This window comes from Oryctolagus cuniculus, chromosome 9, assembly GCF_964237555.1.
Source record: "Oryctolagus cuniculus chromosome 9, mOryCun1.1, whole genome shotgun sequence".
Classification (NCBI taxonomy): Eukaryota; Metazoa; Chordata; class Mammalia; order Lagomorpha; family Leporidae; genus Oryctolagus; species Oryctolagus cuniculus.
This window is the reverse complement of record NC_091440.1, coordinates 113,372,396-113,387,436: the sequence shown is the minus strand read 5'-3', so window position 1 is coordinate 113,387,436 and position 15,041 is coordinate 113,372,396. Positions and strand designations below refer to the sequence as shown.

Below are 15,041 nucleotides of genomic sequence, written 5' to 3'. Positions count from 1 at the left end.
TTTTCAAAGCTACATAGCTATCTGTACTGGGCTGAATGGTGGCCCCTAGTAAGATACGTCCACTTCCTCACCCCCAGAGCCTGTTCATTGTGACCTCATTTAGAAGAAGGGTCTTGGCAGATGTATTTGGATATTCTGAGATTATTCTGAATAAGAGGAGAAGGTCACGTACATATGGAGGCAGAGACTGGAACAATGCAGCTACCAGCCAGGCTACCCTGAGGCTACCAGAGACTAAAAATGGGTGCGGTGGAGCAAGGGTTTGGAAATGCCTGGAGACTGTAATTTGGAAACAAAAGTGAGTCAGGCCAGTGCACTGTGGCTTGGAGTGTTGGTCCAAAATACACAAAGCAAGCCCGTGATTTAAAACAGACTCCCAAGAGAAAAAGTTGTATTTTCCTGTTGGAACATGAATTCAGTGTCAGGACTTGGCATAAGATAAATTACCAATATATAATCAACGATGATCTAAGAGTAAAAATTGGAGAAGACTTCATAATAGATTTTAAAATACTAAAAATGTCTTCAAATGATGCTGTGATTAATTTTATATGTCTATGTGACTAGGCTACAGTGCCCATTTGCTTGGCCATACACTAGTCTAATGTTAAAAATACTGTGGATTTTTAAATAAGTAGACTTTGAGTGACGATCACCTTAATAATGTGGGTGGGTTCATACCATCAGCTGAAGCCCTGAAGGGAAAAAAGACAGGTCCTCCAAGGAGGATGGAAGACTCAACGCTGCAACATAAACTTTCCGTGGGTCTCCAGCTCACAGATTTTGGACCAGCTAGCTTCCACCCTTCCATGAACCAGTTCCTTAAAATAAATCTATTCACACTTGTGTCCTGTTGGTTCTTATATATATCTTGTTGGTTTCTTTGGTGAACCCTAATACTCATAGATTATAAAGCTTGGTTGTATCCTCATCCCATACTTAGTCCAACACTTCTCAATGGACCATTACTGGCCTGTGGCAAATCCTTGTTGTGTGGACTGCCCTACTTATGGAAAATATTGATCTGTTCTGTCTCTTACCCATTAAACACGACTAGAACCCTCCTCCCAAGTTGTTAGAACAACCAAAACCAACTGAAGCACTCTCACACACTCCTGAACTCCTAAACTCCCCCTAGGGGACTGACTGACATTGGCACAGGCAAGAACCAATGATTTAGTTCAACCTACTGTTTTATAGATGAAGAATGTGATTTCTTTTTAAATACAAACTACAAGCAAAATGATGTTGAGGACCCAGGACTTTAAATTTCCGGTTTAGTACCTTTCTGCATTATAAATCCATAAAATAAACATAACAGTTTCCAAAGATGGAAACATTAATAATCCCGATTTTATTTGATCAGTACACTTTGCATATATTTATTGAAATATCACACTGTACCCCACAAATATGTGCAGTTATTAAGTGTTCATAAAAAATAAAAAAACATTTAAAGAGATGGAAATGCTCATTAACCTGATTTGTCCATTTGACATTGCATACATATATCAGTTTATCACACTGTACTCCATAAATATTTACAATTAAAATAATAGTATTAATTTTTCAAAGTAACATTAGAAAAAGAGTGCAATGGAAAAAATAAACTTTAATGTGTTCACTTACAGATTGAATGTATAAAAACCTTCATTATATTGTAAATCGAACATTTAGTAGCATATAAAACTTACAATCCTGCTTTCAAGTTTTTGTAGGATTTAAAGCTAATATGCTGGAGCAGGCATTTGGCTTAGTAGCTTTGGTCAACCCTTGAAATGCATACATCTTATATTAGATAGCCTGGTTCAGATCCTAGCTACTCTGCCCCCAAATCCAACTTCCTGATAATATGCATTCTGGGAAGCTGCAGGTGACAACTCAAGTGCTTGGGTTCCTGCAATCCATGTGGGAAACCTGGTTGGATTTCCAGGTTTCTGGTTTTAGCCTTTTGGGCAGTAAACAGCAGATGGAAGATCTCTGTCTGTCTCTCCCTCTCTGTCACTCTGCTATTCAAATACACAAATATGAAGCTGATATGTTAATAATTTACTGTTTGCTTCTCCCAGGATGCTGTATTTGTTGAAAATGCACTTCCTTGGTTTAGATAGTTTAGTCACTTTAGCCCCTGAAGTAGGAGCTTACATGATTCTGTCCTAGGTGCAACTGATTTGAAATAGGCACCATGACCCAAATTGACCAATCAAAAATCTTCCCCTGATATTTTTCATACTGCAAATGAGAAAGGGAATCAACAGCTCCTGAGGCAAACCGCATAAATAAGAGCACTTGGCACCCAGAGGGTGATTGATGGCTGTGTTTTCCATGATAAAAAAAAAAAGAGGTTGGCTTGTGGTTAAAGAAAGTGACACCAAGACAGAGAGAACCAGAGTGGGAACGAAAAGAGGGGCCCCTAAGGGCTCTATCCTGATTTCCATCATTTCTGAGATGGAGCCCTTCCTTCCTCTTTTTTTTTTTTTAAGGTTTATTTATTTATTTGAAAGTCAGAGTTACAAAGAGAGAGAAGGAGAGGCAGAGAGAGACAGAGAGAGAGAGAGAGCTCTTCCATCTGCTGGTTCACTCCCCAATTGGCCACAACAGCCGGAGCTGTGCTGATCCGAAACCAGGAGCCAAAAGCTTCTTCTGGGTTTCCCATGTGGGTGCAGGGGCCAAGGACCTGGGCCATCTTCTACCACTTTCCCAGGCCAGAGCAGAGAGCTCGATCGGAAGTGGAGCAGCCGAGACTCAAACCTGCGCCCATATGGGATGCTGGCACTGCAGGTGGCGGTTTTACCAGCTACGTTACCTCCTTCCTCTTGGTGCAGCTCCTTAATTCTCCCTTCCATTATATGCATGACATTCCTTAGTGCCCTTTGAATAAATCCCAATTTCCTTTGGTCTAAACTAGTTTGAATTATGTTTCTGTCACTCATAATTAAAATAATCTTTTGGGGGTGGGCCTTTGATGTAGCAGTTAAGACCCTGCTTGGGATGCTTACGTCCCATACTGGAGTGCCTAGCTGGAGTTCTGGCTCCATTTCTGATTCTAACTTCCTACTAATGCGCACACTGGGAAGCAGTTGATGGTTCTAATACTTGGGTTCCTGTCACCCATGAGGGAGATCCAAGTTAAGTTACTGGCTCCTAGCTTCACCAGCTGTGGTCATTCGAAGCATGAATCAGTGGGTGGGAGATCTCTGTCTCTCTGCTTTTCAAATAAATAAATACAAATAAAAAGAACATTCTTTCCACCAGAAAATGACATACCAGATTTACTTTTTATAATTATTCCATTTTCAGACACTCAGAAATAGTTAACTTTGGGTCTGATGGTATCAGCTGAGAATGTGCAGCAGAAGTAATGCTCTCAGTTGTGCCACCAAGGGCATATAATCCTGAGAAAGTTAAAAAGTGTGGCTCCAATAAGGTTGGCATAGTGACATCATTATTTTTATCACCATTATCAGAATCAGCTTTTTTTTGGGAGTTTTGGCTTGTGTTTTCTTATTAAACACTTTCTTTCATTGGTACAATTTTCTGAGATGCCATCCTCACCACACATCTCCAATTCAAATAGAATTTCTGTCTTTGAGATTTAGCATTTGGTGTAGCATCATAGTCTCTTATTCACCTGTATGCAATCGGTAAGAGGCACTTTCTGTGTGGAGTTTCTCCTGACGCAGGTGGTAGCAAGGACACTTGCATTTGTCAGTGTCTAAGATTCTTCTCAACCTCAAATTAATTAGAAAATCTACACCATGGCTAATGGTGCATTTCACAGACTAAAGCTGTGCTTGGCTGAACAGGAAGAAAAAATGGAAGAAGAATCGGGAATAAAACTACTACTTCAACAGGGAAGAACAATTAAGTTTAAAATGTCCTGTGGCATCCACCTCTTAGATGACAGCACCCACATCTGAGCATTGGCTGGAGTTCTGGCTGCTCTACTTCCTGCTAATGCACCTTGGAAAGCAGTGGACAATGGCCCAAATGCCTGGGCCTTTGCCACCCACGTGGAGACACAAGATGGAGGTGCTGGCTCCTGGCTTTGGCCTGGTCTAGCCCCAGCTGTTGCAGCCATTTGGGGGAGTGAACCAGTGGATGGAAGATCTTGTTTCTCTCTCTGTCAGTAAATCTAGCTTTCAAATAAATTAATAAATCTTAAAAAAAAGTCTACAGAATTTAGAAAAATCAGCCAATTTTCCCCTTTACTCTAAATCCCTGTCCCCTGAAGCCCTCTTGTAGAAATCTGAAGGATGTGATGCCCACTCAGACTGTTATGAGCTATGAAATAAGGGGAAGAACAAGTCAAGCCCAGTGATATTCCTTCCACTGCTGATATCCCAGGCTTCCTCATTTCCTTCTACTATGATGCAGGCTTTTAAACTCAAAGAAACATGTATGTACACGTCAGGAAAGAAAGGGGTGTTGACAATATTTTTTTTCTTTACTTTCAGAAGTCCCCTGTAACTCACTCTCTGCGTTTCTCCAAGGAGATAAGAGCTGCACAAAGACATTTTAAGTAGCATAACAGGAATCCTGTAGCTGTTATATGTCCAGAAAACAAAGGGAATTAGTCCCACCCACCATCCTTTTACAGTAAAGCCTGAGAAACACACTCCAAACTCCCAGAAAGTGAAATCCTCTCAGTTTGCTTCTCCCACACTGGAATCTCCCATCTTCTGGTTTTTCAACAACGGCTTCTCTACACCAATGTTTGCTCAACCCAATCATAGCATTGATTCTCTCTTTCCCTTCATATTTTTTTTTAACCATCAAAACCCTGGCTGACTAACCAAGGGCTAATGACTCTTGACCTGAACCAGAAGATTACGCACCCTGAGGCTACCTTCCCACGTATCCTGCTTAGTTGGAAAAGCACATCCCAAGGCCTACCTGGGGAACAGGGGAACGATCCCAAGACAAACCTGACAACCTCATGCCCTGTTTATGACAGAAGGAAGGAAATGCTTTATCCAACTCACCTCAAATTGAAGGGAAAATTTATAGTCAGAGTCTTTGGCCATATCCTTGATGTAAGCATCAAAGTCATCCAGTTGAACTGGGCTTTGACAAACACAAAAAAATACATGTTTTATAAATCTTGTTGATAAATATTACACATCAAAATTTTCAAACATTGGCAGTTTTCCTGGAGTAGGTAACGTTCTACTTCTCAAAGGTTAGCACTCACCACCAGTCCCTAATCCATTGTAATTACAATGAAGGGCTTCCATATCAAACTTCCTAGAACTGGGGGAAATTTCTAGATTTATACTTAGCTCTTATTCTAGCGATAAAATATTACATACATGCATTCTCATATAGATTCATGTATATGTGTTGTTTCTAGAAAACTCTGGCATGTGTATGGGAAAGAAAAAAGATTCCAAAGACCTGAGTTACAGTTTAACTTTATTTACAATATTATCTTGGAGAATCACTTAACTTTCTGAGATTCAATGTTCTCACCTATAAAACATTCTGGCTCTATCTCATAAGGTTTAGTCATGCATCTCACAATACTATCTCACAAAATTGACAATTAATATTTATATATTTAAATGACTTTGCTCATAGAAGGCATTGTGCTGCCAGGGACAATCTTCCCTGAGCCAGTGGGATGACACCCTTGTTCAGAAAGCTCCTGGGTCCAACCTGAGAGTCACATTTAGCGGTCTGTACATCTAGAAAGGCACTGAAATGGCTCGGTGATACTGTTAAGTAAAATACCTGAGTTTATGTTTCTGCACCTGTGGAGGAGGTTTTCATTTTTCTTATTTTGGGTGAATCAGAATTAAGTCTAAAATTTTCTAAAGTTACTTATCTTTCCTAGTGTCTACCTCCACCAACCTGCTTCCTCACCCTGCTCTCTGCTTCTGCAGGATGCCTTTCTACCTTGGAGGAGCCCATGTCATTCAAATTTTTCTGAGTCATGTGGCATGCTACTTAGCTCATGTCATCTATAAGATTGTGACCTTATGTATTGTTAGAAAATACATACCATTTAATAGATACTTGTTTAAGTTGTTGATTAGCTAATTTTATAATTAAGTGATGTTTATATTTTAGTAGACTTTAAGGGACAGTGTTGGAGAGTACTTCAAAAAGTCAATGAAAAAATGAAATTAAAATATAAGTTCATTTTGGTGCATAAAGATAAAAGCTTTCTAATGTGATGGCAGGATGGAAGGTGCAACCTTGAGAATCAGTGGGCACCTATTGATGGGGTCATATAAGCAGAGACTGCACCCATGTCATATGTCTTTATACAATTGGCCATGTACTATTTGAAGTATCCTCATACTTTCTGGAAGGCACAAAGAAACCTCAATGTTTTACTTAATAATAATAACCGTGACTCATGCATGAATTGCACTACAGTTAATAAATATTTCCTTATGTTATCTTTCTTGGTTGAATCTGGAGGTAGTCATGGATAATAGCAGCCAAATGCTCCAGATGAGAAGGCCAAGGCTAAGGAAGTGCGTGAATATTCCAACACCACAGAGCTACAGAGGGGTAGAACACTGACTGGAACCCCAGGAGAGTGAGTCTGAGTTCAAAGCTTCACCCACTTCAAGCTTGCATCCTTCCAAAAGAACAGCTAAGGTGGGTGTCCTGTCCTCCAATGAACTCCATCAGGACTGTCCTCTACGGCTGCTGTCTTTGAGCAGTGCATTGACCTTACTGTTGGATTGAACAATCCTAGTTTTTATCTTGTTACTAGGAAAATGTGAGCTGGTATAAGGAAGACAAACAAAAAAGTTTTTTTTTTTTTTATGGATTAGGAAAAGCAGAAGTAGGAAGCATTGGGGAAAGGGAGACAAAGGAAGGACCAGGGATGGAAGAATAAATAGGGAAAGGGAAGAGGATAACAAAGAGGAGAGAAAGAAAGCCAGATTGAAGCAGAGAACAGCGGGACAAGGATTGCTAGGGAAAGGGGAAGAGAGAAGGTGAAGGCATGAGTGATGGCATGAAGGCAACCAGAGAGGAAAGGGGAGCCAAGGGAACACAGCAGTGGGGTGGCAGGGGGTGGATTCGGAGTAAAAGAGAAAGGGCACTGAACATGGGACGTGAAAGGAAACCCCCCAAAGAAATGGCTTCTCAAGAAGGAGGGAGGTTTGAAGGAAGTAAGGAGAGGAAAGGAGGAAGCTGCTTTGATGTGAGGTTCTGCCTTGTGGGAAGGTTTGAGTACTCCTAAACTCTGCCGGATCTCTGGTCCAAGTCTTGCATCTCTTCATCTCTGTCTGGGTCTGGAAAGCAACAAACCCTGATAGAGGCTCCCTTTTTGTCCAGAGACATTGTCTTCTAAATACTCAACCTATGCCTCACTAGCTCCCTTAACAAACCTAATCAACACGTTTGGGCAATAGTTTGTTTCTTTTGACCTGAGGTTGCTGCAGCCACAACGCGGAGTACTAACCACTATATGATCACGGTGAGCTACTGGGGACCGGTTAGTCTGTTTTTCAAATCACCTTTCTAGGTGACACAGCCCCTCTTCAGTTTAGGCTGATCTTGTCTCTTCTATATTGGTTGGTGTACGCCAACGGAATGTACACTGACTCAAAATAGGCTTCAGTAAGAGTATTCTATGTCTAAATGTTTATAAAATTATGCACCACTCAATGCTAAATAGAAATACACTTTGCACTGACTTTTTTTTAGATTACATCATAGATTCCTTTATGATTTCTTTTTCACTAGCCTGGCTGCCATAGACCCAGCTGGCTCCATTAATTGCTTCCTTGTGCTAATTCACCAATGTCCTACCCTAGGCAAGTATTAAGAATGATTTCCATTTATAAAAAATGTTCCACTCTTTATGTGTGGAGTTTTAAGTAAGGAAAGGCCTGGAGGTGATAATCTCTAATAGGATTTTGAAATCAACTGATGGTTAATTTTCATCCACCAGAATCATAAATCTTATGACTTTACAGTTCAGTAGATAAGTAAAGCCACAGGCTAGCTAGAGTAATTATCTTTTCCACTTATTATAAAGGTTTCTGGAGACAACATTATTAAAGTATTTGTTATAACATTAGATAGAGTAAAAGACTTCCTGAAATAAGCACAGAATTTCACAATACAAAATGGAAAAAAATTTTGTATAGTTTTGATATAGCTCAGTATAAGAGTTGAAAATAGTTAGAATACCTGTAAGACTTCCTAACTGTTAACAAGCTATTCTTTTTCAGATTTTGTATGGAGAGGATTGTCCTCATCCCTGATTGGCTTCTGTGACAGCTCTCTCTTTAGTGATCTCTGCCACACCACCATGTACTGCACTTAGCTATCACAATCTAAAGTAGCCTGTTTTTAAGGCATCCCTTGTATTTGAAGTCAAGCAATCTTTTTAATTGGAAAGTGAAGATCATTATGGTGAACATTCTTTTAAATGAAATCATAAGAAAAACTTACTTAGTTAGTTTCCTCTTCTTTAAGCCATTTTTACTCCTGAGAATTAAAAAAAATGACAAATTTATCTGGGCAAAATAATTGATTAATGTAATGATTATACTTGAAGAGTTTTAAATAATTATGTCAGGGACTTCAATTTTATTTAATTTTCATCAAACATATCTCCAGTTTGTTTAATTACTTTTCTTTAGAAGTGAAGATAATGATAATAATTTCAGATTCATTTTAAAAACTACAAATTATAGGAACATAATTGTATTTTGTTATTCATTTTGGGGAAAACTAGGTTCTAGAAATACAATTTTTAGTTAATGGTGATTGAGCTGCTAAAGCATTTTGTAAACATATGGAAGTACCTAATGCCTCAATATTCCAGCTGCACAGTCAAGAAGGAAGAACTGGAAAAGAGAAGTGAGAACTAATGATGAGAGACAACGCTGGTTTGCAGGGACTAAAGTAACCTTTTCTGACATTTTCAGTGGGGATGTGAATTTGTGTTATCAGAGTAGGCATGTATCTTATGAAATTCTACCATGGCATTGTTCTTACTCAAATTTGAACTAGTTCTCATGCTATCTCAAAAACTGGACATGCTTGCTCTTTTGTACAATTTATTTATTTATTTTCAGATGATTTGAAAAGCAGAGAGACACACACAGAGGCAGATATCGTCCATTCTCTAGTTCACTCCACAAACGCCCACAGCAGCCAGGGTGGGAACAGGCCAAAGTCAGGAGCCCAAGACCCAATTATGAATGTTTGGGCAGAAACCTAAGTACTTGAGTCATTGCTTGCTGAACCCTAGGAGGAACATGAGCAGGAAGCTGGATCAGAAGCCGAGGAGCTGAGACTCAAACCAGGAACTCTGATACAAAATTCAGGCACCCCAAGCTGTGTCTTTACTGGGCCCAGTGCCAGCCCCTACCACATCCTCCTCCCCTGCCCCTGCTTATTCTTTTTTTTTTTTTTTTAAGATTTTTATTTATTTATTTGAGAGGTAGAATTACAGACTGTGAGAGGGAGAGACAGAGAGAAAGGTCTTCCCTCCCCAAATGGCTGCTAAGGCCGTAGCTGCGCCGATCTGAAACCAGGAGCCAAGAGCCTCTTCCTGGTGAAGATGCGGGTACAGCATCCTCCACTGCTTTTCTAGGCCATAGCAGAGAGCTGGATTGGAAAAGGAGCAGCCAGGACTCGAACCGGCACCCATATGGGATGCCGGTGCCGCAGGTGGAGGATTAACTTACTGTGCCAGGGTGCTGGCCCTGCCCCTGCTTAGTCTTAATTCATGACTAGTGTGTGTAAGCTCAAACACAGGAAATGCTGATAAATGCTTTGGCATGGAAGAGGATATTTTCATACAAGATAAATTAGTTAATGCTGAGATAGTGTCTGTTGAAATACTTTGTTGTCATGTTTTTATTGTCTTATATAAATGATAGATAAGTGACATGCCAATAAGTTTTTTTTATAAGTATATCTCAAAGGTCTTTAAATATTTTTCATGGAAGCTCCATGTTTTCAGAAAAGAAGTAGTCTGTAGTAAAGAACCAGCTGTGATCTGAGTTCTCTCAGGCACCAAACTATATTTTAAATATAAATTATTGATGTAAGGGTGCCTCCACTTCCGGAACACCTTCAGCAGAATGGAGCTCTATTTCATCCATGCTTTCAGAGCCCTTTGCAAACGAAGTGTTTTTCACACTGTGTGATTCTTGGTTGTACATACCCTCCTTCCTAGACAAAGGGTTTCCTCCAGGGTTGAACACAGTTTGTGGAATACACATGGGTGGCCATTAAATTTTTGTCTTATTGATTGGAAACCAAATATTTTTATTATGTTACTTCACAATTTTACTTGCAAGTTCATTTAAGAAATTGATACTTGACTTGTCAGGTTCCAGTGGGGAAATGGATGTGTGGATGGAGAGGAAGCAATGTAGGCGGAAAGGTAAAGAAACATTTGTAAAGGCACGTGGTGTTTGTGGTTTTCAGGTAGTTCTCATTTATTCCCATTTTCAGTAGTCGCTGTTCTACTTCTTCTCTTCTCCCTCATCCTTTTTATTTTCCACATTTGGGACTTAGAGGTAGGAAACATCCCTGTTTTCACTCTGCCTCTCATTCATCCCCTCAAAAACCCACTGCAACATTGGACACAGCATTTGGTCTAGTGGTTTAAATGTAAAAATGGCCACATCGGGGCCGGTGCAGTGACTCACTTGGTTCATCCTCCACCTGTGGTGCCGGCATCCCATATGGGCACCAGTTCTAGTCCCAGTTGCTCCTCTTCCAGGCCAGCTCTCTGCTGTGGCCCAGGAGGGCAGTGGAGGATGGCCCAAGTGCTTAGGCCCCTGCACTCGCATGGGAGACCAGGGAGAAACACCTGGCTCCTGGCTTCGGATTGGTGCAGCGCCAGCCACAGCGACCATTTGGGGAGTGAACCAACGGAAGGAAGACCTTTCTCTCTGTCTCTGTCTCTCACTGTCTATAACTCTACCTGGCAAATAAAAAAAATGGCCACATCTCACATCAGCATGCCTGAGTTTGATGCCTGGCTCCACTCCTAACTCCAGCTTCCTGCTGATGCAAACCATGGCATACAGTGGTGCTGGCACAAGTCACTGGGTTCCTGCTTCCCATGTGGGAGACCTGAATGGAGCTCAGTTCAGGGCAAGTGGAGTGAACAGCAGATAGGAGCTCTCTCTGTCTCCGTCTCTGTCTCTGTCTCTCTCTCTCTCTGTCTCCGTCTCTGTCTCTGTCTCTGTCTCTGTCTCTCTCTCTCTCTCTCACACACACAGTGATTCTAGTGATACCTTATTTAGTCATTTGGAAGCCAGAGGAATGTCTATTGAGCCCACTTTTTATTCAGTTTTTCTAATAATAATTTTTTAGAAGATTTTATTTATTTATTTGAGAGGTAGAGTTACAGACAGTGAGAGAGAGAGAGACAGAAAGAAAGGTCTTCCTTCTGTTGGTTCACTCCCCAAATGGCTGCAACGGCTGGAGCTGTGCCAATCTGAAGCCAGGAGCCAGGTGTTTCTCCCTGGTCTCCCATGAGGGTGCAGGGGCTCAGGCATTCAGACCATCTTCTACTGCTTTCCCAGGCCACAGCAGAGAGCTGGATCGGAAGAGGAGCAGCCAGGACTAGAACCGGTGCTCATATGGGATGCCAACACTGCAGGCAGAGGATTAACCTACTATGCACAGTGACGGCCCCTCTAATAATAATTTAACTGACTTTAGAAACCCCTCATTTACTCGGTGTAGTAAGAGTGGATGACTCCAGTGCTTTAGGAAAGTGGAACAGCAGCCTAGATGGCTACCAGCTCTGGTAAAGTCAGGAGGAGGCCAACATATTTTGTAATCCGGAGTGAACAAAAAATACTTTCCTATCTGAGCAGATTGCAAGGGAAACTAGAAAGAGACAAATGCATGTGAGACGATGACACTGAATAAATTCAGTGCTGAAATATGAAGCTGCTACTACTCAGCAGCTGTGTGGAAACCTGATTCATGGAGGAGAGACACACTTTTTTTCTTTCAATCCCATTTATTATTGAGTGAACTTTCAACATCACATTCTACCACATATTTTGTATGATGTATTGTCATATATTGCATATTTTCATGCTCTGTGTACAACTCTTAGCATTTTTTATTAGGTTTGTATGAATTCTTGATGATTCCAAAGGGTTCCCATATCCTAACACTGCATAACCTGACAGCACTGGGTTATGAGACTTCCCAGTGACACTGAAAGGGTTTCCTACATTTTTCACTGCTATGCTAATTCCAAGACTAAAATCCTGGAGGAAATTCGGCTGGAAACTTGTAAATAAGGGCAGTGCTAGCAATTTTAACTTCAGCACATTTTGGAAAGAGGCAAATTTCCTGTGAAAATTTGGAGCAATGTGCAGGATATCACCTTCCCATTGCAAAAAAATTTTCCAAATAACTGATAGATAACACCTATCCAAATGCAGTACATATGCACACAGCATCATGAACTTCTTTTAATTTTTTTTCTTTCACTAATACTTGTAAGCTATAATACCCTAATGACTTAAAGAAATTAAGGTGCAGTCTCCATAGGTTCTTCATAGCTCTGACAGTCTTGGGAAGTTAGATACACGGGAATTCATCCCAACGAACATGAGGCAATGGCAGAGACATGGAGACATGGATGTTTCCTGGTTAAACAGAATAGAACTTTAAAAGTCCTCAACTTCATATCTCTTTCATATACTTCATACTCTTTCATGAGTTAAACTGAAGCCATCCCAAATCTTAAAATAAAAAAGGTCTTTAAGGTTTTATTATTCTCCAAATAGTACATGCAATGACCATGAGTGAAAGTGAGAACTTTAAACATTGTCTCAAGCTTTTTTAAAAAAGATTTTAAAAAAATTTATTTGAAAGTCAGAGTTACAGAGTGAAGAGGAGAGAGAGAGAGAGAGAGAGAGAGAGAGAGATCGAGAGATCGAGAGAGAGAGAGATCTTCCATCCATGAGTTCACTCCTCAAATGGCCAGGGCTGAGCCAAACCGATGTCAGGAGCCAGGAGTTTTTCTGGGTCTCTTACATGGGTGCAGGGGCCCAGCACTTAGGCCATCTTCCGCTGCTTTCTCATGCATGTTATCAGGGAGCTAGATTGGAAGTAGGGCAGCCAGATCTCCCACCAGCACCTGTCTGGGACGCTGGTGTGGCAGGCAGAGGCCTAATCTGCTACACTACAGTTCTGGGCTCTAGCAGATGAGTACTTGCATATGGCATGAGGGTGGCTACAGTGGTTTAAAAAAAATAATCTTGAAGCTAGGTATAGCTAATTCCAATTACATTTCTTTAGATAGGAAATACATACTAAGCTCATTACAGTCAGAAATCCTTGTAAAATTCAAAATTGAGACTAACTTAACTGGGTACTGGCACTGCACACTTTTTTTAGCTACTACTGTGGGAAAGATCTGAGCTACACTATACATCTCTTGGTTGCCACACCAACCACCAAAGGCATCAGAAGGGTTTTTTATTTGTTTTAGCCAACTTCTGCATAATTGAGAGATGAAGAGACAGGGAGAGTGTTCCCATTTGCTGGTTCACTCCCCACATTCTCACCAAGCCTGAGGCCAGGGCCAAGGTTGAAGCTGGGACTGAGAAACAAGGCAGGGCTTCTGTGTGAGCGGCAGGAACCCAATTCCTGGAGCCATCACGGCTGCCCCCAGGTTCTGCACTGGTGGGAAGCTGAAGTGAGGATTCGGAGGTCAGAGTTGAACCTAGACACTCTAAGGTGGGGTAGAGGCTTAACCACGATGCCAAAGGCCTGCTCCCAGGAAAGTTTTAGAAACATATTCTTCCAAGAAACTAAGAGTTCCCAGAGAAAGGTGGACATTGCATCAGGAAGTGTGTGGGGAGGGGAATGCTTTGCTATTTGTGGCTGTTGTTAACCACAGCGCTAAGTGAAATTTGAAGACAAACATATCTGAAGAAGAATTTGAGAGGGCTACTTAACAAATAAGAGTAGGGAAATATCCCCAAGTTATTAGGTGATGCAAACAGTAGGGAATTGGAGTCCGTGTGTGAATACAGAGCGGGGGGGGGGGGGGGGGGGGACTATGATTTCTACTTTTTTTGCATCCCACTGCAGCACAAGCCTATGGCTGAGACCACAGTTTACACTCAATATATTTTCATTGGTTGATAAGTGTAAAATTTACTTAAAGGGACAGAAAACTGTTTTACTTTCTCACCTGGGGATATCTATTTACAATCGCAGGACAATTCTCCTAAAAAACTACTGAAGAGAGGCAAGTGTTTAGCTTAGTGGTTAAGATGCCAGGTAGTGGCATAGCGGGCAAGACCGGTTCAAGTCCTGGCTGCTCCACTTCCGGTCCAGCTCTCTGCTATGGCCTGGGACAGCAGTGGAAGATGGCCCAAGTCCTTGGGCCCCTGCACCCACATGGGAGACCCGGAAGAAGATCCTAGCTCCTGGTTTTGGATTGGCGCAGCTCTAGCCATTTTGGCCAATTGAGGAGTGAACCAGCGGATGGAAGACCTCTCTCTCTCTGCTTCTGCCTTTCCTTCTCTCTCTGTGTAACTCCAACTTTCAAATAAATAAACAAATCTTTTTTTTTTTTTTTTTTAAAGATGCCAGGTAGCACATATGTGTCCTATATTGGAGAACCTGCCTCTGGCTTCCTGATAATGCAGACCTTGGGAGACAGAAATGATAACTCAAATAATCAGTTTCCTGTTCCCCCCTTGGGAGACCTGGATTAAGTTCCTGACTTCTGACTGGCCCAGCCCCAGCCTGGCCATTGTGGGCATTCGGTAAGTAGTAGAAAGATGCTCCCTTGCTCTGTGTTTCTTGCTTTCTGTCTCTAAAATAGATGGACAGATAGATAAAACTACTGATGAGTATTCCCCACCTGAACTTGAGTCTCATGCCATTTGATCAACATTATAAATAGCAACCTTGAAAGAGTTGCTTTAATTTGAAGATTATTAAGAAACTACTAAGAAAAATATGCAAATAAGCACATGCCCAACTGATAGAAGCTTTAAAACGAAGTATGGAAAATAAGAAAGTCTGTGAGAGTTAAGTAGAGAAGTGAATATGAATTT

The 15,041-nt window shown here is 41.1% G+C and overlaps 1 protein-coding gene across 3 annotated transcripts in view; it reads right to left on the bottom strand.

Annotated features, from left to right (window-relative positions):
• The window catches only part of PTPRO (protein tyrosine phosphatase receptor type O), a 266,448-nt gene that overhangs the window by 26,876 nt on the left and 224,531 nt on the right, over nt 1-15,041 (bottom strand). For all 3 annotated transcript variants that reach the window (XM_008259342.4, NM_001082750.1, NM_001170980.1), the window contains 2 exon segments: nt 8,425-8,460; nt 4,986-5,067 (listed from right to left, as the gene is read on the bottom strand). In XM_008259342.4, coding sequence (XP_008257564.1) covers nt 4,986-5,067; nt 8,425-8,460 — 118 coding nt within the window.